Source organism: Parus major, chromosome 4 (genome assembly GCF_001522545.3).
Source record: "Parus major isolate Abel chromosome 4, Parus_major1.1, whole genome shotgun sequence".
NCBI classification, from domain to species: Eukaryota; Metazoa; Chordata; class Aves; order Passeriformes; family Paridae; genus Parus; species Parus major.
The window spans coordinates 37,729,442-37,751,653 of record NC_031771.1 but is presented as its reverse complement, the minus strand read 5'-3'; the positions used below and the strand labels follow the sequence as shown (position 1 = coordinate 37,751,653).

The 22,212-nt window shown below is 36.7% G+C and overlaps 1 protein-coding gene across 19 annotated transcripts in view; it reads left to right on the top strand.

The window, feature by feature from the left end:
* Window positions 1-9,777, top strand: part of SORBS2 (sorbin and SH3 domain containing 2) — a 202,260-nt gene extending 192,483 nt beyond the window's left edge. For 13 of the 19 annotated variants that reach the window (XM_033513986.1, XM_033513985.1, XM_033513983.1 and 10 more), the window contains 3 exons: window positions 4,091-4,140; window positions 6,896-7,002; window positions 7,763-9,777. In XM_033513986.1, coding sequence (XP_033369877.1) covers window positions 4,091-4,140; window positions 6,896-7,002; window positions 7,763-7,824 — 219 coding nt within the window. In that variant the 3' untranslated portion in view covers window positions 7,825-9,777. Of the gene's footprint in view, window positions 1-462; window positions 571-4,090; window positions 4,141-6,895; window positions 7,003-7,762 lie in introns of all 19 variants that reach the window. The other 6 variants (XM_033513987.1, XM_033513984.1, XM_033513992.1 and 3 more) reach the window with 2 other exon arrangements.
* The last annotated feature ends 12,435 nt before the right edge of the window (window positions 9,778-22,212 follow it).

Here is a 22,212-nt window from a genome sequence, read left to right as displayed (position 1 = left end):
CCACCAAGCATTTACTTGCGTTCTAAATGCAAATCCAAGTGGCATATTCTGTTTAACAGCAAGGGATTATGTTTGCCATTGGTATTTCTAAGGTAGCATTTCTAAGATAGCATTTCTGCTCAGTGCTGCTGAGCTTTTCTCTGTTATTATCTGAGCTACTTCAGGGGGTACACATGCAATAACTGTTCCAACTGCATATGCTGTATGTTATTCATCTTTTAATCTTCTAATTGTAACAAGTAAGGGCATGTGCCAGACCAGGAAACACTTGGGAAAAAAAGATACAGTGGAAGCAATGAAAATACTGTACACTAATAGTACCTTCCTTCTACCTATAACAGTTGCTTTTTGTTTGTTATCAGGAAAAGCATGTCTAATTTGCATGTATGAATGAAGCAACAAAAATCCCATAATGCTTCATTCTTAAACTCTCACTTGACAAAGTTTTTGTGGTTCTTCTAGGCTAATTTAAAGAGGGAGATATTTGTTATGGGTAAACCTCCTCGTAGCCCAGTGATGACTACGAGATCCTGCAGCTCTCCTGTCAGAGGTCACAGCTATTCACACAGGGTATGGTACTGGATGCCCAGTGTGCAATAACAGCTTTTCCATGGACAAGGAGCTCAGTGTCTAGTCTTTCAGTATTTTGCTTTTACCCAAGTGTCTCAATACTATCAGTATGCTGTGTTTTCTTTCTGCTGTGTTTCTGTGCTATGACTGAGTAAAGGCAACAGGTCTGTGTGTGCCTGAACTTTTTTATATAAATCCATTAGTGTACTGTATCTCTGCAGTACTGCATGGTATTTCCAGTGCTATAGGGTGTTTATATTTAGTCTGGTTCTTTACAGTTAGTATAAATAGTTTAATAATATAGTTAGTATATAGTATTAAAATTACCCCTCTCTTTCAAAGCATTTTTAGTTTATTAAATTACAGCTTCTAAGAGTCAAAAATTCCTTCTCCATTGCACGTATCCAGGCTTTAGCATGTATACAGGCCGAATTTTTGGTTTTGAATCCACATCCTTATTTTCAAAATGTTTTGTACCTGCTATATTTTTTTCATTCAACACTGTTCTCTTTATCTAAGCATTCCAGATTTCAATACTCTTTAACCTTTCATTTTGTATCTGTAACGTAGCTGTAACACAACTCTAATATTTTCATCTAGCCAGAAAGGTTGTTTAGAATTTGCATGGATTTTGCTCAAAAAGGTAATCTACATTATGAAAAAGGGGAAAAAAAAAATCTAACGAACAAAAAAACCCAACCTCAACCTCAAACAAATACGAGAATGGGAATTTATGGCATATGTTTTACTTTCAGTTTAGGATTTAATTGTCCTTTGCATTGGTTTCTTAACATTTAGGTCTTAAAAATGGTAATGGGATGAATTGTTTTCCATGCTGTTGCTGCTGATTTTAGGTGATCATCTTTCTGGTATCTCCCTTTTTAAAATTTGAATAAAATATGCAGGTTTGTGTAACTTCCAAAGTCCTAGCTTTTTGGCAGGGCTCTGTTTGCTTCCATGTATTGAGGGGACAGTGCTTTCTTCATTACTGGAGAAAGACAGTTCAATCCTAGGAAGGCCAGGATTCTTGTAGTAGCAAACAGCATCTCACAAAAAGTCCAACTAGGAATGAGAGCTGTAAAAAAGGAATTAAGCCCTATTTTGCACTTGGCTATAAATGAGTGACATGTAACCAGTATATTAAGAGGAGTGTATTGGTCAATGTGTAGTGTACTTATGATTTTAATTCCTAAAGTACAAGAGCATATATCTCGCACCTAATTTTGCATGCTAAGGACTTTACAGAACTTTTATATGCAAGTGCAGTATCAATCATGCATGAAAATCAGGCATACAACTGGGACCATTGACTTGATTTCACACTCCTTAATATTTCTGGGATTAGGTCTTGTAATATTAGGATAGTCTAGTAAAGTGAGGTGCAGTTGAAAACTAGGAATCTTTGTAACAGTCCCCTGTCTAGACAATGCAACTGTATGAGGGAATGAGAGCTTAGGGAAAGAAAACAGGGAGAAAGCTTCTGGATGTCAGCTGGAGTGTTACTGTGGAATGCATCCAAACAAAGAGCGAGTGCCAAGGTCCCCCTGTTCAGACATAGCACCAATTACTTCACCCTGTTTCTCCAAGATTCTAATTCTGTCACAAGACTGTTTTCTCTGTGGCAATAACATACAGTTGAAAATCACGAGTCACCTTGATTCTTATTTATTTCTACAGTAGTTAATTAGCAATAAAACCTTTTATGAAGCATATGCAAAAAAAAGAAGGTAATACTAACCTACCCAGTTTCTTCCTGGCTTGGTATTATGTTCAAAGCATTAAATCATTTGTAGCATTGTTTAGAACTTTTACTTCCATTGTTTATCGGAGAAGTCCTTAACCTCGCTTGAGTTCTTTTGCATCTCTGACTATTTTTGGCATTCAGCTCAGTTACATACCTGATGAAAGATTAGCAGCAAATCAGGTCAGATTCCAGTCTAAATACAAAACATTCTGACTATTCTCCTACTGCTTGACAAGCCAGCAATTGAAGGAAAAAGAAGGTTTACTGAGAACTGTTTAATTTGCAATCTTTACTGTTTATTCTTCAGTAAAAATTATCCATCTTTCTTGTACACTGGCAGAGGAGAGTTAAGTGAGAGAGAGAAGACAGTAAAGAGTATAAAAAATTTATTTTTTTTTTTTACTTTGAAAATCTGTCAATTTTTTTCAAAAAATACATGATCTACCTGCCTGTATATTTAGGCATCTTTTAAAAGTTATACTCTATAGACTGTAAAGTACAGACTGTTCACAGTATTTTCTGCACATATTCATAGAAAGTGCTGAAAAGAAATATAACTAATTTCATCTGGAGATGCTGAGGGAAAAGAGGGGGGAAGAAACCTAACAAACTACATCCTGTGTTTTTCCATTTAATTTTTGCCATCAGCTTGTGGATTGTTTACTGCTGCCTTCTCTCTTGGAAGACTACATCATCTTCAAGAGTGATAAAAGAGTGACTGGAATACTCAAACCAAGAGAGAACCATGGAGCAACAAGACAAATTCCATGGCTTAGAGATCAGGTTGCAGTTTACTCAATTCATGAAAGAAAGTGCTATGAGCAGTGTTTGATATCCACACTCCCAAAACAGATATGGTTCCCAGACTTGTCTCTGAGCATGACCAGAGGGCATCCTCAGTCAACAAAGAATATGATCCCTGCTCATATCAAGAGCTTTCCCAAGCAGCTGCTCCTGCACTTTCTGGCCCCAGCCAGATTCTAATCAGTATAGGTCAATGACTTTCTAAGCAGGATATGGTTTCTGTAGAAGATTAGTATTTTTAATTTCCATCACATCCAGATGTATTGAATATTATTGCTCACTAATGTTCCATTAAGAAGGAACAAAGTTCCTTTCAAAAAGCTTTGCACTGGAAATACAGACTACTTTTTTCTGTTGAAGTGTTAATTGTTATATTCACACAATTTAATGTATTCTTCCAAAAATTTTTCCTGTTCTTTGCCTCCCAGCAGCCCGCATGGCTTGAGATGAAACAGAATTAGTTAAAGCATAGCATGTTATGCCTGCCAAGTTAGTACTCTGTGTGTGTAATGTAAATTGGTATGTTGTTCGTCTGTGAATATTCTAGATTCTGCCATTATGTGTAGGAGATTTTATTTCTGCTTATCTAAAAATGTATTTTACCCAAAGAATGTATGATGTTCATTAGTTGCATCTGATTTTTCTAAATTTTTTCTGTTTCACAGTGAAGAGGCAGCAGGGTTCTATTCCAGCTTTGTACTATTCTATAAATAGAATGGACTGTTGATGAAGTTCACAGTTTTGTTTAGTTTTTATTAGGATCTCCAAAAATCAGATCTTTAAATGTACCAAGATTCAGTTGTTTTTCTTGTCTCTTAAGAATTTATTGTGAGTTGGAAGGGGGGCAGAATGGGCCATGGTTTTACACGAGGTAGAATATGAACACTTGAGCAACTATGTGTTACACTCCTATCCAATTATTTGGACCTTAAACTGCAAATCTTTATTACATTTCAAATCATTTCATTTCAGCCACAGCGCCCTGTGCTTTCTCATGAAAATATACACAGTGGGGGGGAACCGTAAGTATAATTCTTGTCTACTAAACCAAAGCCTAACGTTTAAGTAACAGCCAGCACATCATCAGATAATTTTTTAACTTTCCAAGTACAATTATGAAGTGATTTCACAGATTTAGAGATAACTGCATGATGTAGGAAGACAGCCAAGAAAGTCCCAGAGGGCAAAGCCTTATTTGTTTAATTTTACATTCAGTGCAGCCAGACATGGCAACTTAACAGTTCTTCATTGTCTGTACTTACTGAAGAGATTTTGACTTTTTTTTATTCTCACCATTTTTACATCTCAGCAAAATGACAATAACAGATTCAGCATTGATTCAATTGATCTGCTTTACTGTTTTATCCAGAAGCAGTTCTGGATTTGAATAGAGAGAAAACAAGTAACTTGATAATGTTGATCACAGGAACACAGGCTCACACATTTTGGTGTGATTTACAAGTGCAATTCAAATATGATATACAAGGAAAGCTTTTCTGAAAACTGCAGAACTCAAGTCTTATTTTGACAAACATTTAAAGTGCTTGGGATATTTCATTACTGACTGTTAAAATGCAAGTTCAGTGCAAGACTGTCTTGAGATTCACGCCCCTCCCCAGTCTCGACACCAGGCCCTACTTCAGTGATCCCTGAAACCAGTTGCCAATCTTCCTTTAGCATCAGAGCACTTCAGCATATGCTCTATCATAGCATTTTTCATAAAATGTACCTAGGGTTTATTGTCTAAAAATATTTTTAAGTTTTCATTAGTCATTTGTAGAAGGAAAAGAGAGGTTAAAAAGTTACCAAAAGCTATACTACAGATATAATTAGATTTGGATATTTAATCTCTTTAAAACCAAAATTTTCTGTTGGTATTGTTGAGCGTACTGGAGCACCTAACTCAGTTTTGAAATCAATAATTGTCTAATTCATTTTTTTCAAGATAGTATAAGTAGTTCATGACTAAAGTTACTGATTCGTAAAATGAAAAATAGAAATATATTTAAATTGCTAACTAACCATTCTTTCTCTTGAATATGTTTTCTGTCAGTATTGTAAATGCTAGTAGAGTTTTCATACTTACAAAAGTCTTAGATTAGCATAGAAAGAATGAAATTACTACAAAGAAGTTTTTTAAATGTATTACCTAGAAATTACTAAAATTCAATTTCTCAAGTACAAAGAGTGCTCATTGGGAAGTTCTTGTTACTGTACTTGAGTAATTGGCTTGAATCCTATTCATGACACATTACATCTGCAAATCCTGTCCCCTTGGAAGCTGCATTGAATTATTTTTTGGAATATCACCATAGCTCTGCTTTCCTGGAATGATGATAAGCATAACAGAAAATATTATTGCCACTTAGTTTATTGCACAGATTGCTCTTACTCCTGCTACATAAATTACTAAAGGTAATTGCTTAAACAACCAGTCTCTTTCCATTTTGTTAGAGTAATTAAAATATAAAAAGAGACTTTTGCGGCTTGGTAAGATGATTGCCAGTGATGAGAAATAAAGTTAATTTTTTTCTTTTTTTTTCTTGGAACATTATCTTATTTTCTAATCTCCAAACCATCAATGTGAAAAATAAGTGTAGTTTATTCAAGAAGACATCATTAAACTAAACCTAGCACCAGTCTGTATATAGGATTTTCAAACTGAGCTTTCAGGAGCAGGAATTTTTTAATAAAGTAAACATGTTATTTAAGTCATGAAAACTTAGCTGGAATGATAAACACACCGATGAGCAAGCTATCTTGTTTTTACTGGGGAAAGTGTAATTATGGTATTAAGGTTAAAAACTCAGTGAACTGTTTTAAGAGCAAAGAATGGATACAATTATATTTTGCTTCAGTAATCTAAAATGAAAACTATATCCTTTTCTCAATTTCTGCAGTTGTACCCTGCTTCTTTTTAGACAGTCAGTTATGAGGCACAGTTGCATAGGGAAAAAGCCCAATTCTGACTCTGTAGGTCTCACAGGATTGTGTAACAATCTTCCTGTGGGCTGTCAGCCCAAGAACCTTCAGTTCCCCCTAGTCAGAGTTTATTCTTTCAATTCAAAAAACTTTAATTAAAAGCTGGCAAGAACTGGAATACAATGCATTTAGTAATTGCACACCTCTTACCATTTATCCACCTTACATCCTGCAATCTGCAGTTACAGCCAGGTGTAGAAGCATGGCTCAGGGTTTGAATATTGCTTGAGTTTCTATCCATACATCCTCTGATTTGATTCAGGCCTGTCCCTCATTCTCAGGGATAGATGGCTTATCTGTGTAGCCACTGAAGAGCCCAGGGAGGTCCCCCAGCCACAATGACAGCACGTGAGAGCTGCTGTCCTGGGTACCCTCGGTTGTGCTGCCGCTGGTTTCTCAGAGCTTAAAGGTAGAACCAGTGTTAGGTGCTGATCATGGAAGGTTACAGGTCTAGCACATCTAGACTCTCCTTTAGAAGTGCTCTGTTTGGTGACTGAACTATAAAATAACACGAAAATGTTTAAAAAAAAAAAATAAATCTGTTTTTGAAACAACTGGTTGAGGAGCCATCAGGCTTGCCTTTAAACCCAGTCTTCAGTGTCTCATGAGTTGCCTTTCTAATGAAGGTTTTATTTACTATAAATTCCTAATCCTTAAGTCCACCAGGCAAAATAAAGTCCTTTCCCCCTCTATTTGCAAGTGTTTCTTCTTAATGTTTAAACCAGCTCCTTTACTTGAGCAAAAGTGCAAGGAACTCTTTCTTCTTTTTAAAATGCATCATTTGTCCTATTTAAGGTTTCAGGCTCTATATAACTATACTCCTAGGAACGAAGATGAATTGGAGCTCAGAGAGGGAGATGTCATTGATGTGATGGAAAAATGTGATGATGGATGGTTTGTGGGTATGTTTTAATTTGGCTGCTTTCTTTTTTTTTCCCCCTGACCTGTGCTGCCCTCTTTGTGTAGTGACTTTTAATCAACTTGATTTTTGGCATGTAGTGTAATAAACATGAACCTGGCTTTATCAGGAGAAATCCCAACCAAAATCCACTGAAACTAGCTGGTGATTTTGCACTTTTGTCTTTTAAAATTGATAGACACAAATTGACACACGCCTCTGGATTGTTATACAGCATCATTGTCATTTGGGACACAAAAATGGACTGTGTATTATGCCTCTCTTTATAAATGCCAGGTAACTTAAAACCTTCTCACATGAACACATCCACAGCATTGACCACTTGTGAAACCGAAGTATTACTGAAGAAACGATGATTTCATAACCAGGCCAAGATAGAGTGGCTTAATCATTTCATAAACCCTCAGGCATACAGCAGCTAACTTAATCATCTGACAAGCCCCTAATATTTAAAAAAATCACATTATTTAGAATTTATGTTGTTGAAATTAAATTATTTCTACGTACCAAGAATTTTAGCACAGCTTTTAATCAGGCCTAACAATTTAATCAAATGTGCCTCTTTGTTTGCATTTGCCTTCCTGCAGTTACACTTTCTTAAACCTCACAAATAAACTTATATAGCATAAGGAACTGTAGATCATTCTGTTTGTGCAATATTAAACATAAAAATTTTAAGGCCATGCTTACATAGTGATTTTCTGTTATTATTCCCATCTTTCATCTTTTGCTTCTAATTTCAGGAACCTCAAGAAGAACCAAATTCTTTGGTACTTTCCCTGGAAACTATGTCAAGAGGCTGTGAAATTTTTTTTTCTACTTATTTATGCTGCATCTCTGCAACACATCTGCATAAAGCTGCTAGAAAACATGCTACGCTGGCCTTCTGTTTTCTTGCTTGCAGTCTCAAATAGAGGCCATCTAGTTCATCCTCATCCCATCCCACCCGCCAAACCGTTCCAGCAGTATTACAGCAACGACCACAGTGTGAATAACTAAGCTTTTCTGAGACAAGAGGAATCATTTCAACATTTAAATACTCCCTGCTTTAAAGGGGAGACACAATAGGAGAAGCCTGATGACAGGTACACAGATGAGTTGCCATGGGGGGTAGGGGGAAGGGGGGGAAAATTATTCCTGGTTTGAACATTTGTGGTACTACCATGAAGTCTGGTGGGATTTTTTTCAGCATGCATGTAATACAGAGGAAAGTTGCTGTTTACTATTTTTTAAAAAATTGATTTTACACATTCTTATTAGCTTGGCAGCATTTGTTGCTTCCACATTGCTGTGTCACGGGTTTGCCTATTGTACTGGTTTACAATGTATGACAAACTATAATATAGATTTTTTTTGCCTGCACTTGTATGCTGTAACAAATGCACAGTGATTGTAAAATCTCAAGCAAGCAAAGTGAAAAATGGAAGAACTGCAAGTGTTCTGAATGGGTGCAATGGTATTGGCTAAATCTTTTGTCTTTTCCCTCATGAAAAACTGTAGTGAACATGTAGGTCTTTTCTGTTAAAAGGTAAGAAGTACAAAAGGCAGAAAGACTTGGGAAAGAGGATTTAAGGAAAAGCAAGACAATGCTGTAAGCATAGGCAATAAAAACCTGCTATTGATGTCTGATATTAAATGGTTGTAATCAAAATGTTGTAATAGTAAGCACCATGAAGTATAAGAGGTTAGTGTTTTTACTTATCAGGAAATTAAAGAAGCAGGAAGATAAACAGTGTTAGTGCAAAGGGTTGTTGGGTTTTGGTTTTTTTCTTTCCTAACATAGCCACCTGAAAAATATTCACAAGCATCATGTACTGATTTATTTCACTATATATGTGTATGTATGTTAATGAAACCCAAGTTACACATTCTTTTTAGGAACTTAGACAGAAAAAAGTCACAAGTATTAAAACTGATATATTTTAGAGGTGTTGGGTTTTGGTTTTTTGTGTGAATGAACAAGTGTTTGAAACATACATTTTCCATAAGCAAAGGTAAGCATAAATAGCAAATGAAATTAAGGCACAGAATGATAATGACTATGGCTTTATAAAAATAAAAATTTGGATTTGGTTTCTTTGGCACCTTATAGATGGCAAAAGCTTCTGCTGCATTTCTCATGGGAAAAGGATCAAAATTATCAAAATGTATGTAGTCTCTGTAGCATTTTGTATATAATTTTTCTTTTTTGTACAGAGCCATTCGGTTGTTGATTTTTAAAAGATTAAGTTTCTTATTTGCCCTCTTCACATACAGAACATTTCAATGCGTTTTTCTTTTCTTGCTCTGTTTACCATAAGCACATCTGGATAGTGCAATTCTGTAAGATAGCATTTTATGCAAAATTTTATTAATTAAAATATGGTTTACCAGCCAAATCTAAATGTACATATGTCTTTATTACTGAGAAAGGTCATTAAGGCAAAGGTAAAGAAACATCTTTGTGCAGCATACCTTTATTATTGCAGATTTCATGGCAAAAGCTTTATATTCAAAGGCTTTCAATTTTAAACTAGATCTGCATGCAGCTTTGCTGTGAGATTAATACTATCTTTGATGCCATTTATGATTGAGGACTTAAATATCTGTTGCCTGTGATATTTAAAAAGTACTGTTTCTACTCTGTATCTGATTTTAGAAAATGCAGGGTTTTCATACCTGGCTTTCAGGTAACTGACTTTGAATTCCTACAAGCAAAAGGTCTCTGTGGTTTTTTTTCCTGAATAGACTTCTAATAAATTTTGCTTGGAGTACAAAACTGTTTCCCCCATCATTTCTCCAAATACAAGTAACTTATCACTTAAGTATTGCAAAGTGCTTAACTCTTCAAGCTTATATACACCTTGTACCTACACATACCCACCCCACACACTGTAATGAGAATGGCAGGCCATTGACACTTCAGGAGAACAGTGTAGTCTTAATCTTTCAGTTAAAAAGTAGAGAAATATTTAAATATATCCAGGTAAACCAAGAATACTCAATTAAGCTAGGTCTTCTGAAATCCCAACTACAGTATTTAAGGGACAAACTAAAGGATTTTTGATTTTCCTTGGATAAGCCCCTATAAAACCATGAAGGACACCCCACACGAGTAGGGATGTTTTGTCCTAAGAGCAGAGCAAGAGATGGGGGAAATTAGAGGCCAGCTAGTTTAATATCTAGGAAAATATGAAAGTGGATCAATTAAAAGCGTCAAATATTCACTTGTTTTTCTAAAAAATTATGCATCAAACCAGATTAATTTTCTCATGTCAGCATATGTAGTGTGTTTCTTGATTTCTCTTAGGATTTGCTTTTAATGCTATGAGTTTGCAGCTGGATTTGCAGAAAAGAAAAAAGCACCAGTGCAATAAAATCAAGTCTATTGCAGAGTTACACTACATTACAGACAAATAGGTAACATAACCACAGCATCCCTAAAAACCAGGTGATCTCAGTCCTTAGCCTGCAGCGAGTATATTTGCTGTCGAGGCAAAGGCTTCCTAAAACAAGAAAGCCCATAACACACCAACAAGCCAGGGCGACTAATGCATGAGCAATTCAGGGTAGTGATCTATATCCCAGACTAAGCAAAGGGTCACCCTAGCAGGTCTCACATTCTGTCACCCGTGCCAAAGCAAAGCATGGTGTCATTCTGCCATGCCTGGTATTTACTAGTTGCCTTTTAAATGCTGATATACAGAACCCGGACAGGAACACGAGGTGCTTCCTGTGCATTTGAAAACGCAGTGCATGAGCCCATGGGAAGCTGGAAACATGAAGTCAGTAGCTCTAGAAAGACCTTAGGTCATTGCTAAGTATAGTCCCTTACAGCATTAATAGTTACAGGGTGAAACCCTGCCTTGGCTCCAGTTAACAGCAAACTCCTTTGAAGTCAACAGATCTCACAGTACTGGTAATAATTTCTCTGTTAACATGAAACTAAAACTGCACAAGAAAGAAGCACTAGAACAACTGAATATCCAGTTTGGATTAGTTTTATTATATTGAAAAGTGTGAGCGCACACAGACACCAGAATCCACTTCTTTAACTGTTCCCCCAACAGAACGAAACAGATAGTTCTCTTTTTTTAATACTTAACTGACAAGTTAGCTTAAAAAAACCTCTTTTTATCCATCACAACCCCTCGTTGCAACAAGCAAATATCAATCAGACCAATACGTGAATCCATCCATTTCACAGAGCAGAGAACTGCCAGACCAACACAGTGTAAATTGCTACCTTATCCATACACAGTAAATAGGAATGCTGAATTTAATAAACCTTTCTTCTGCAGCTGTATTGATAATCAACATCATGCCATTTATTTGACTGGATGCAAAAACTGTCATTTTACTTTTATCCTCCCTGTAATGGCCAGATAAAAAAAGTTCCCAAATCCTAGCTAAAGACTGCCCAATATAATCTATTGTCCACATCCACCTAGTGAAGTCACATTCCTCTGAAAATTAAAAACATTTTTATACATATCTATGCAGAATGATAGAAAGCCACTGAAACAAAATAATGAGTGAATTCCTGCTTGTACTTCCCTGAGTCAGAAACTAATTAAACCAAAGAAAGTGAATCTGGTGACTGCTAGGCTCTCATTTATGGGTTTTATGTCACCTCTGAAACATAAAAAAAATAGCAGAGGCTTCTAGTTAATATGTGGTGATGAAAGCAGGGAAGAACCTGAAAAATCCTGCAGGTGCAACTTCTAGTGCAAATGTGCTGTAAATAGTTACACTGTGCAGCTGCACCCAGGATTCCCATCTGTTTCATTTGCATCAATGAGAATCCCATATATAGTGTATTTAGAAATATGCCTTTTGATATTTAGATTTTGTTTCCTCAGGAGTCACAAAGGAGCAAAATTTTGTGCTAAGTTTGTTTTATACCACAAAAAAGTAGAAAACATTCTTACTAAAGTAGCTTTAACACCTATAAAAATTATCCCATACCAATTTTTTGAGCAACCTTTGTATCATGATGTCACATCTAATTACAGATCAGGACCCCAGAGGGTTCCACTGCATCAGAATGGCATTACATCACAAGTGACACGAGGGCAGGGAGTGGGGGGAAATGTTGACTGACAACACGAAATGTGTTGCTATCCTCAGTACAGACACTCGCATCTCAACAATTCATGTTTCTTGCTGCCAACACAAAGAACAAACTTGGAAGCCATTATTTCATCACCCACATAAACAAATAGCAAAGTAATCCTCCTACTTTTTCCATCCATCAGATAAATCAGTAAACCACTTTAAACACATCCCAAGAATAATGTAATTATTTATTTCTACCAGTAAAGAATTACCAGAGTTACAAGCAGTGGCTCTTGATACTTCCCTCCAAAAGGAGGGGTTTCATTTCTCTATCTCTCATAAGCCAGTTTCCCTTTGCAAGAGAGGGCCCAGTATTCGCCTGTGTCCACTTTGGGGGCCAAGCTCTAGCTCCAAGTGACTGGAAGAGTAATTTGCTATTTAACTATCTTAAAGTGTCTGGTCCTTTAAGATTGTTTTGGCCACCTTACATTAATATAAAATGGAGTAACATTATCTCAAGATTTTCTACAAGTGCCGCTTAAGGAACAAAGAAATAAACTGCTCTATTAAAATAATCAAGCCTTCAGTCATTTGCATTGAGATTCTTTCCCTCACCCCTGAGTTCAGCATCCAAGTGAAACCAGCACTGCAGATGGGGAACGCTGAGGAGCCTGAACATGTTGTTCTACGTGGGTCATCGCACCGCTTCTGTCGCTGTGATTTGCTAGATAAACCCCAAGCACGCAATGACCCAACTCATGCTTCCCTGGGTTAGTGTTCCAAACTGTAATGTGAAACATGTACAAATACCAGCTGGTTTAATACCCACCAGAGGCTTTTCTTACACTACCGCAGATTCATCTGTTATAGATAGGGGGTTTTTTCACTTGTAACTGGAAGTATTTGAACAGGTGAGAATGAGCCCTTCCCTCCTTTACACCATAAAAGAGGACAAATGAATGTGCCCAGTATGTCTGGAGTAGTAAAGAGCAATATTTATATGCCATAGAAGAGTTCAAGGAAGTATTTATAGATTCATTTCAACTGCTCCTGCAGCCAGCCCTGAGGAACAAGACATAAAGCAGCACACAAGACAATCTGAAGCAGAAAGTATGAAAGTCAAATATGCCGTCAAAACCACAGGGAAACACCCAGGACACACAAAAAACCCCTCTGATAGCCACTAATCCATACTCAACATTCTGAAACAAGTGTACTGCTACAAAGGGGTGCAAATTTTTTGTATCTACCACTTCAGTCAAAAGGAGTTTTAAAACGAGTGGTGGAGGAAAGAAATTGGCCCAAACCTACATCAGCATCAGATAGTAAATTCTGACCATCACAGCTTTAATTATACAACTTCTGCAATTTAAGTAGTTCCAGAAAATTGACTTTTCAATTCACATCAGTGATAAAATCTGTGCATAGGATCCTGAAATTACTGCTAACTATCCAGACTTTCTCCATTCTTTGCAACACACACTTCCTTTGTTTATCTATTTCATTGCAGGGTCAAAAACAGTGCAGGCTTTGAGACAAGAATCATCAAGGCAGAAAACCTGCAACTTACTCGTACAGCATTCATGCTAAGATGTCCTTGGTCCTTTAAGGTCTTAAACATTGCTTTAATGCAGGGGGGAAAACACCACTAAATTAAAAAAAAATTTGTCACTTAAGGACATACATTCAAAGGTACATCCTGTACCTCAGATACAGGAACAGCAGATGTTTCAACCTCGTCCACTCAAAAAAAACAAAAAGCAAAACAAATCAACCAAAAAAACCCACAAAAAACAACCAAACCAACCAACCAAAAAAAAAAAAAACCCCTAATACGCAAGAAAACACACCAAAATCAGAGAAGCTGGGTGGCTACTAGTGAAGAAAGAGCAGTGTATTTGGGACATCAGAGGCAGACAAAACCAAGGAGAGCTGTTTCAGACCCTAGAAACAGGATACCTGGCCATGTTATGGAGCCAGCCTTGTCAGGCTTCTTCCTTCACCACACACATCCTGTGCTTCCATGAATTATAGCTCCCCAGGAAAGCCTTAGAAAGGTAACAATTACAGTCAGACCAGACTGAAAAGAGACAAGAGTAAGATCAACAGGGGAGGATACAAGCAGCAACGGCAAGCCCAAAGAAATCCTTCAGGCTCTATGGGCCTGCCCACCCTGAAGGGTGTGGTTTTAAGTCCGGCTGGATATTTGATTGTCCTGGTTTTAAGCCCAGCTGGATATTTGACTTTTTTGGTTTTAAGCCTAGCTGGAAAGTAAGCTGCTTGCTCAGCCTCCCCATAACCCCCTCTTACGAGTGACTTACCTTACTTTTCTCTCCTGTTCTACCACTCCTCCTCTTCCTGTCAGCTCCAGAGGCAAAAGTACTACCGAGGGGAAGGCAGACATCCATGGAATACAGAACATTTTACTACTGAAAATTACTGCAATTCTGTTTTATCCCATTCAAGCCTGACATTCTGGCTCTTGCCTTATCCAAAGGTCTACCAAAACACCTCAGCATCTTGACATCATTGCTGAAATCCAGAACTTCCAAAGATGAGGTCTCCTGCATCAGGCCATAAAACTAATGTTAGCTAACAGCTCCCACAGCACACAGACTGGAGGTGGTTAGAAAACCCTGACTTTAAATATTATGGCATTTCCTCAAGCAAGAGGACTTTAGCAAGTCCTTACTTTTAAGCTCTGAGAAGTGCTAAAAAAGAAACTGCTGAAATGTAATACACAAGCAAGAGGGGTAAAAAAATCAGTCTTAGGGAGACATTTTTTTGCATTTCTGAAGAGTTTTTTAGTTTTCAGTGTTTTTGATGTTTGGTTTGTTGGGTAGATTTTTTTTTTAGCTGGAGGGATTCTGTGGTAAGGATTGCAAGCAAAACTGTTTCCAGGTCTGTATTTCCAGAGAGATTTTTGTAGGGAGAGTTTACTCACATTTCAAAGCACTACCTGTAAATACCAGGATTTACGTTACATTGTAGAATGAGGATTACCCTTTGAACAGCTATGGAGGAATTACACCCATATTCTGGCCTGGATTTCCACAGTGGCAGCAAACTTCAAGAAAAAAATTCCCAGCTATGGTATGAACTATATTAACTCCCCACATGCTGGTGTATAGCAATAGTGGATACCAATTTTAAGATTCTGTGGATATGCATATCTGACATTTTTCACATCTACCATTTCATATACAGTTCTTACATGTTGATAAAATGGGAAGCTTGTGCTGCTTAAGTTTCTGCTGTTTTTATCCTTGCTGAAGTTCATAATTTTTCACAATACAGACAGTTTTGGAAATGTTTTCTCAATTTGGTGCACTTATCCACACATTCACTGAACAGAATCAAGCAAGAAGTCCAGTCAGGACACAGTGTGAAATACAAAATTAATTACTTTCATTTGGTATTTTCTTTTGCTGATAAAAAACTAATTAATGGACATGAAAAAGCAGCCAATGTCCTTTAAATAAGCAGAAAGAGATTAATCAAGATAGTAATGGGGAAAATATTTACAGTCTCTAGCTACATTTAAGCATTCTGCTTGAGTAACTGGAGAGTGCGTCAAGACCCAAGGATCCAGCTTTGTGGCTAGCTATATTCTGAAGCTGCTAATCTCTGGCTCAGAGCCCACCTTATACTTAAAACAGAATACAATATTTGTCTTTCAGCTGTTGCCGTTTGTCATGACCCAATAAACATGGCTAACTCTTCCATAGCAACTGCTGTTAAAATGCTAAAGCCAAGACACAAAGCGAAAGAAAAATAGATGCTGAATACAGTACTTTATGGAACATAAGATAACAAGTGTATATTAAAAGACATTCTGATGCCTGTTTCTAAGAGAAAAATACTCAGAAGTTTTGGCACTTGGACTACAAGTGACTATGACCTAACATGTGATCTCACATGTGATCTCATCATTTGTTTGTGTATGGAGTCTTATCTCTTGGGAGACCACAAAATAGGTCAAGGTATTGATCTAGAGGTTTGACACATGCTTTGAAGAGACACTTGACTGCTCTGTACTTAGGAAAAAAAAATCCATATATTTTTTCAGGTTTAAGGCAGAATGAACTTTTGTTTTCCCGTCTTCCTAAGCTTCTCAGATAGAGGTCTTGGGTCAGTAGACTAACACAGAACAACTGTAAATACCTGTTACCAAGCATACAAGCTCACAGACAGGGGTTGACAGAAAAACCTGTCGTGTTCAGCAATACAGAATGAGCCACTATGGTTCAAATCCTTATGGTCTCTTGCTGCCTATATGCCTCCAAAACACCTGTAGCCAGCCCTACAGAAACTCCAGGCACACTCTCAGTAGCATTCACACAGTTGGAGTACAGTTGCATATATTGCATATATTGCATATAAGCACTTTGCTATATTCCAAGAGCCCTATGCAAAAGGAGTATTTTACAGCCAAGGATAAAGGTGTGGTTAAACAGAACTGCTTAGAATGAAAACTAGCAGAAACTTCAGAAGAGGATCTAGACAGGATGAGCAGCTTTGCCTCCTGCTTTGCTTCTGTCTTTCCTAAAGGTATTTTGTAGATAGTCATAGCAACCCCAGACTTTTACTATCTGTTATTTACAATGTAAGACATTCATAATAAGTCTAAAGATAATGATTTTTAAAATCATAGATGGAAAAAAAATATAAAATCTTAGAGCAGGAATAAATCGCAACCACACAGGGATAAGCATTTTTTTTAACCAATAAATCACTGTTCTTTTCTTGACACTTCAGGTCATTTCCAGATATAACTTTCACTGGCAAAAATATACTAGAAGAAGGGAGAAAACATACATACACACGCATGTTTCCATAGAGAGGGACATACACTATAGACAGGATCTTCATTGACAGTTTTACCACTCTACGAAGAAGTTCTCACTTGTCATCTAATATTTTTTAGATAAAATGCTATTCAAAAAGCACTGCTATTGCCTCCTGCCTGATGGATTCCTGTAGTCACACAAGCTTTGCTAGGGATCTATTCTTAGTCTTGAGTTTTGCAAAATTCTCTGAAATTTTTGTTACATCAAGTGCTACTGAATAGAACCAGCTCCTTCTCCAGTAGCACCATACGTAATTCCATTACATTCACTTGCCTATAACCTTTTATCTTCATAAGATAAGGAGCAGAAAAAGGTTAATTATAACTAACATAGAAGGGACATACCACAGCATTTTGTGCCAGTTTTAGTCTATGAATAGCGTGGATACAGTAATTCATATCCCATGAATGAGACTTGAATATAAATTACAAAATACATGTCTGAAAAGAAAGCATGCAATGTCTAAGGAACATGTATACAGGAGAAGCTGAATGGATCATGTCTGAAACACAGTTGGCCAACAGTGTCTGAGTATCTAAAATTACTGCTGTCTGCTAAATTACAGTTTAACATACTTCTTTGGAAGGCCTCGTGTTGCCTGCATCACTGCTACTGCCCATTTCCCTGGTCCTAATCATCTTATTTCCTCCAGCCTCTTCTTTCCTGGGCCCTGCCATACTTGACTTGTATCATACAACCCAGCACAAGAAAAGATGTATGGTTTGCTACCACTGGCATGCTAACAGCATCCAGACATGTATTTTGGCCTACAGACACAAGCAATAATAATCTAGTGGTAAATGTTTACCTTTTACACCTAAGGTTTGAAAAGAACAAGAGATAAGTGTCTTGACGCCACTTGATCTCTTCACTATCCCTTTGGTAAATATAAGCTTTTCTCTTGAAAAGACACAGTTAAAAGTTTCCACGTAGCAATAAAAGATTACGTAGCTAAGTGCATAAAATCACACATGAAATTAAGAAACAGGACTAATTATTATAGAAATAAATAGTAGTACTTTGCCTTTAATAGAGGCAGTGCTGAGTGTCTGAAGTGGTATGTTATCGTTCCTGTAGGTACATGTCATTGCACACCTAATGAAGTATTTGGACTGTTTCCTGAATGCTGCTCTATAATATGCCTCATGAAAGGGGTTCTATAAAATTAACAACTGCTGTGCATTATTTTTTCAGGTAATGTTGAACAGCAAACACATCAGAGAGTTGTGTAACAGCCAGCTTACGTTGTTCAAAAAATTATGTTAGTGCCAGCATGTTAATTTATGAAGCATACTGGACTTATCTGCTGGCACAGAGCCTTGTTAACTTCATTCCAACTTCAGTCCTTTGAAATGAGCTTATCTCATTTCCAACGCCAAAATGGGCTTTAACTTTAAACAAAAAAGGCATCAGCTTGCCAAATTTGGACATGACGTTTGACTGCAGTTATTAAAGGGAGCAGAACCACTGATGAGTAAATGAGCTGAAAAGAAGAACTCCTTCCTCGGTCAGCTTTAAGATTCTCCATCAGAACTTTTACAGGCTGTCAGAACTGAAGGGCAAGCCCTTTTCCATACACAACAGGAAAACACAGCCTCTCAGAGAACATCTAACTTGCATAAAATTAATTGTGAAATTTGAGAAATGCAGCAATTAAGCACAAAATTTGAGAAATGTTTTGCAACTTTTTTGGCAGGAGCCATAATTATGAGGTGACATTACATCAGGCTCACAATGAAACTATAAATAAAGAACAAATTTCTTTCCTAGTCATAACCATATCTAAACCCCTGCAAAATAGGCAAAATTGAAATAATATGACAAAAGCAACACTTCAGAAAATGAGTTGAATAATCAGAATACTAGCAACACAGATTGCAAGTCAATATATGCATAGGCCAGTTTGCAAACACAGAGCTGCAAACACAGGGTATAGACATGAGTTTTCAGAATTAAAGTAAGCAGTAATTTTAATACCTTAATGTGACATCAGCATCTCATTCCTTTCAATATACTCTGGATTCTTTTAAAAGATTTTTAATTATTTTACAAATGTCCCCAACTCCTCTATTACATTTTTTTTAAAATTAAAAAACAGGGGGAATAAAATCAGTTAAGATGAAAACCAATCACATCTGCAATTAAAAAAACTTTTGAAAATAAAATCTTCTAATTTCTATTTTCAATTTGTTTCAGTTTGCTTAGAATTTTATAAAACACCTCTGAAACATATAATTTCATTAAAAAAAAATTACTTTACACTTACTGGCTTGATAATTTAGGACAGATCCTTAATGTGCACTTTAAAAGGCTCTAAGACACCTACTCCCTCACTTCATAAGTAGGATGCTTCTTGAAAAAAAATGATGTTTACATCTTCCATTTCTGCAGTATTCATGGAACAAATATACCATTACCATTTGGTAAAATGGTATAAAAAAAAACCAAAAAACCACTCATTCCTGACTTCCCAAATCTGCATACAAAAAAATCTAAGAAAATGCTTATCAGTTTCAGTCTGCTACTCAGAATCTAAACAGCAGAGAAAAATACCAGAGTTATGTAAAAATGATAGCCAAAAGTTTAACATTAGAGGTCAGTTGACCTAAATCATCACTTCAAAGCACTTGCAAAGCTGGGGCAGGTAGGGAGGAGTTGTAGGAATGTCCTCCACCTCACATGTATTTCCAGCCTAGGAATTTCTTATGCCTGGGAGAGGGGTAAAGTACAAGAGCTCCACTCCTCCCTTCTTTTCTAGATGCATGAGAAGAATAAAAGAGGTGCTTGTCACCTAGGAAAATGAGAGAGGATTTCTCCCTTGCCGGGAAAACTTAGGGTACTGCTAATTTGTAACCAAAAGCTGGGAAATTCACCAGGATTCAAATTACGAATCATTCCTGTTCCCTAACAATGGAATTAGGAAAAACTACAATCTGTATATAATCAGTCTTATTGCCTTGGGAACTCTTTTAAAATAAGTAGTATTTCTTATAAAAAGATTTTCCATATACCCATGAGTTTTGAAACAGAAAACAGGCTGTGCAGTTTGGAACACTCTGACCTTTCGCCTCTGGACAGCCAGTTTCAGTACATGCTGTTCCACATGTGCAAGTGATTTTCAGGCTCAATTCAGCATCCTAGATTGTTGCTGTCTAAACACCACAAACAATGAAGTCCAATATAGTTTATTATGATATAGACTAAGCTCTGAAGTAAGACAGGAGGTTTAGGACTTAAAAAGTGGACTCTGGAATGTTTGGGGTTTTTTTGTTTGTTTCAGCCTGTACAGGGTTTATTCTGGTTCTGTAGCCTGAAACAGAGCACTCCATGAGTTTACAGAAAGATGAATTGGTTTTTAAACATTCGCTCCTTAAAACCTTTTTCTCCAACTCTCAGTCTGCCAAGTTTTCAGGAAAACAACATTTTCCTCCATCAAGACAGTGACATACTGGGAGAAAAAATAAGAAAATTATGCCCAAAAACATTGTGACGTGAGGTAAGAAGAATGTCTTTTGCTTACAACATGGAAAACAATGTCATGCCATGGGCACAGGAGTTCGATTGTCCAAAGCTAGAGAGGTGTCATGGTGTGCAATGACAGATTTGTGTACCATGCTACCATTCCAATGCCTAATTTGCAACCCCAGCTCCCAAATCTCAAAATGTTGAGTGACACAAAGGAATTTGACATAGCTTCTTCTCTTCTTCAATTTTTGGGGGAGGAAGCAGGTTGAAAATGGTGGTTGTACTCTTCCAGATTGCACTGGATAGAAAAATAACATTTGGCACAAAAATCAAATGAAATATTAACCTGGAAAGCAAAAGTCTGCTTCAAACATTTGGATAGTCATACTGTAAAGCAGAAGACTACATCATTATTCTGAGGAGGCCAGTTTAGACAAAAATTCATAACACAGCCATTAAATTCAGAGGATATGTATTTGCAGGTAAGAAGAGTTGTAACACCAATGATCCTACAGTACAAAACAAGAAAATTAGTAAAAATACTTGTTTTCTAATATGGAAGCTTCAAAGACGCAAGGGAAAAAAAAAAAAAAAAAAAAGGGAAACAGCACATTGCTTCATGTTTACAAAAATACATTTTCATAGTTACAACTATTATGAAAGAAAATATGATGCCCTAAAACCAGACAAGAAAAAAGAAAATGTTCTTTACTGAAGGGAAAGTGGATAAAATGCACTGGCTTCAATTCAGCTCAGCTGGTCATTTTGGTCTAACATTTAAAAACAGAAGTACTCTAGGTTTTTTTTTTATAAACCAAAAAATACATACACATACTGTGGGTGAAGGACTTTTTAAAAGCAGTCACTGAAAAGGAACTATGAAATAGCCTTATGTGACAAGCATCAAGTCAGTACTGCCTTTCAAATCTTCTTTTTTTCTTTCCCCTTCCTAATTACCATGAGGGAAAAACAACAACCACAACCAAAAAAAAATTAAAAAAAACCAACAACAAAAAATAAACACCAGCTGAATCTGGGAAATATCAATAAAACAGATCTAGCAATTGCTTTCCAGAGCAACAGCACCTTGGAGAGCAAGCCACCCTTTCCAGTAAACCAGGCAGAAAAAAAGATTATTCTTTGAGAGAGAGCTCAGCTTCATATATGCATATGATTTCCACTTAAACTGAGAGCAATCACTTGTCTAGAAAAAGGTTAAGTCTACCCTGCCCTTACCTATATCTAGCAAGATTAGAAGGGACATATGAGCAAATTTCAGTATAGTATAGAAACATGAACAAACTTTACAGACACTTAAGCAATCCCAAACCTGGGTTTCTTAAAAAAAACAAACAACCAAATAAAAAAACCCACACCCAAAAAGTAAAACTGCACATTAAGATATAAATCAGTAACTTCAGAATGGGAATTTGCAAGGAATCTCTCCAGTGAACAAGTTATTATACAAGCATAATTTTTGACACTGGAAACTCAGGGTCTGATTATACTGTTTGACCTGACACTGAAATTCTTATATTTCAAAAATATTTTCTACTGCAGGATTTGCAATCTCAGTACTTGAGATTGCCAGTGTTCAGAGAAAAAGAAAATGAAAATTGCACAGGAAAGAACTCTTTAAATGAATACATCTAATATGTTGTTCAGTTCCTACAAATCAAAACACACTACAAGATTCACTAGGAGAAGTGGAGTGAACAGAGTACCAAATATGCAGGGTGTTTTCACTCAAAACATATAATCATGGAAGAGGAGAAAAGGTAAGAAACTGAAGTACTACATTGTGATAAGTTCTGACTTTGAACACACACAGTGTACTCTGT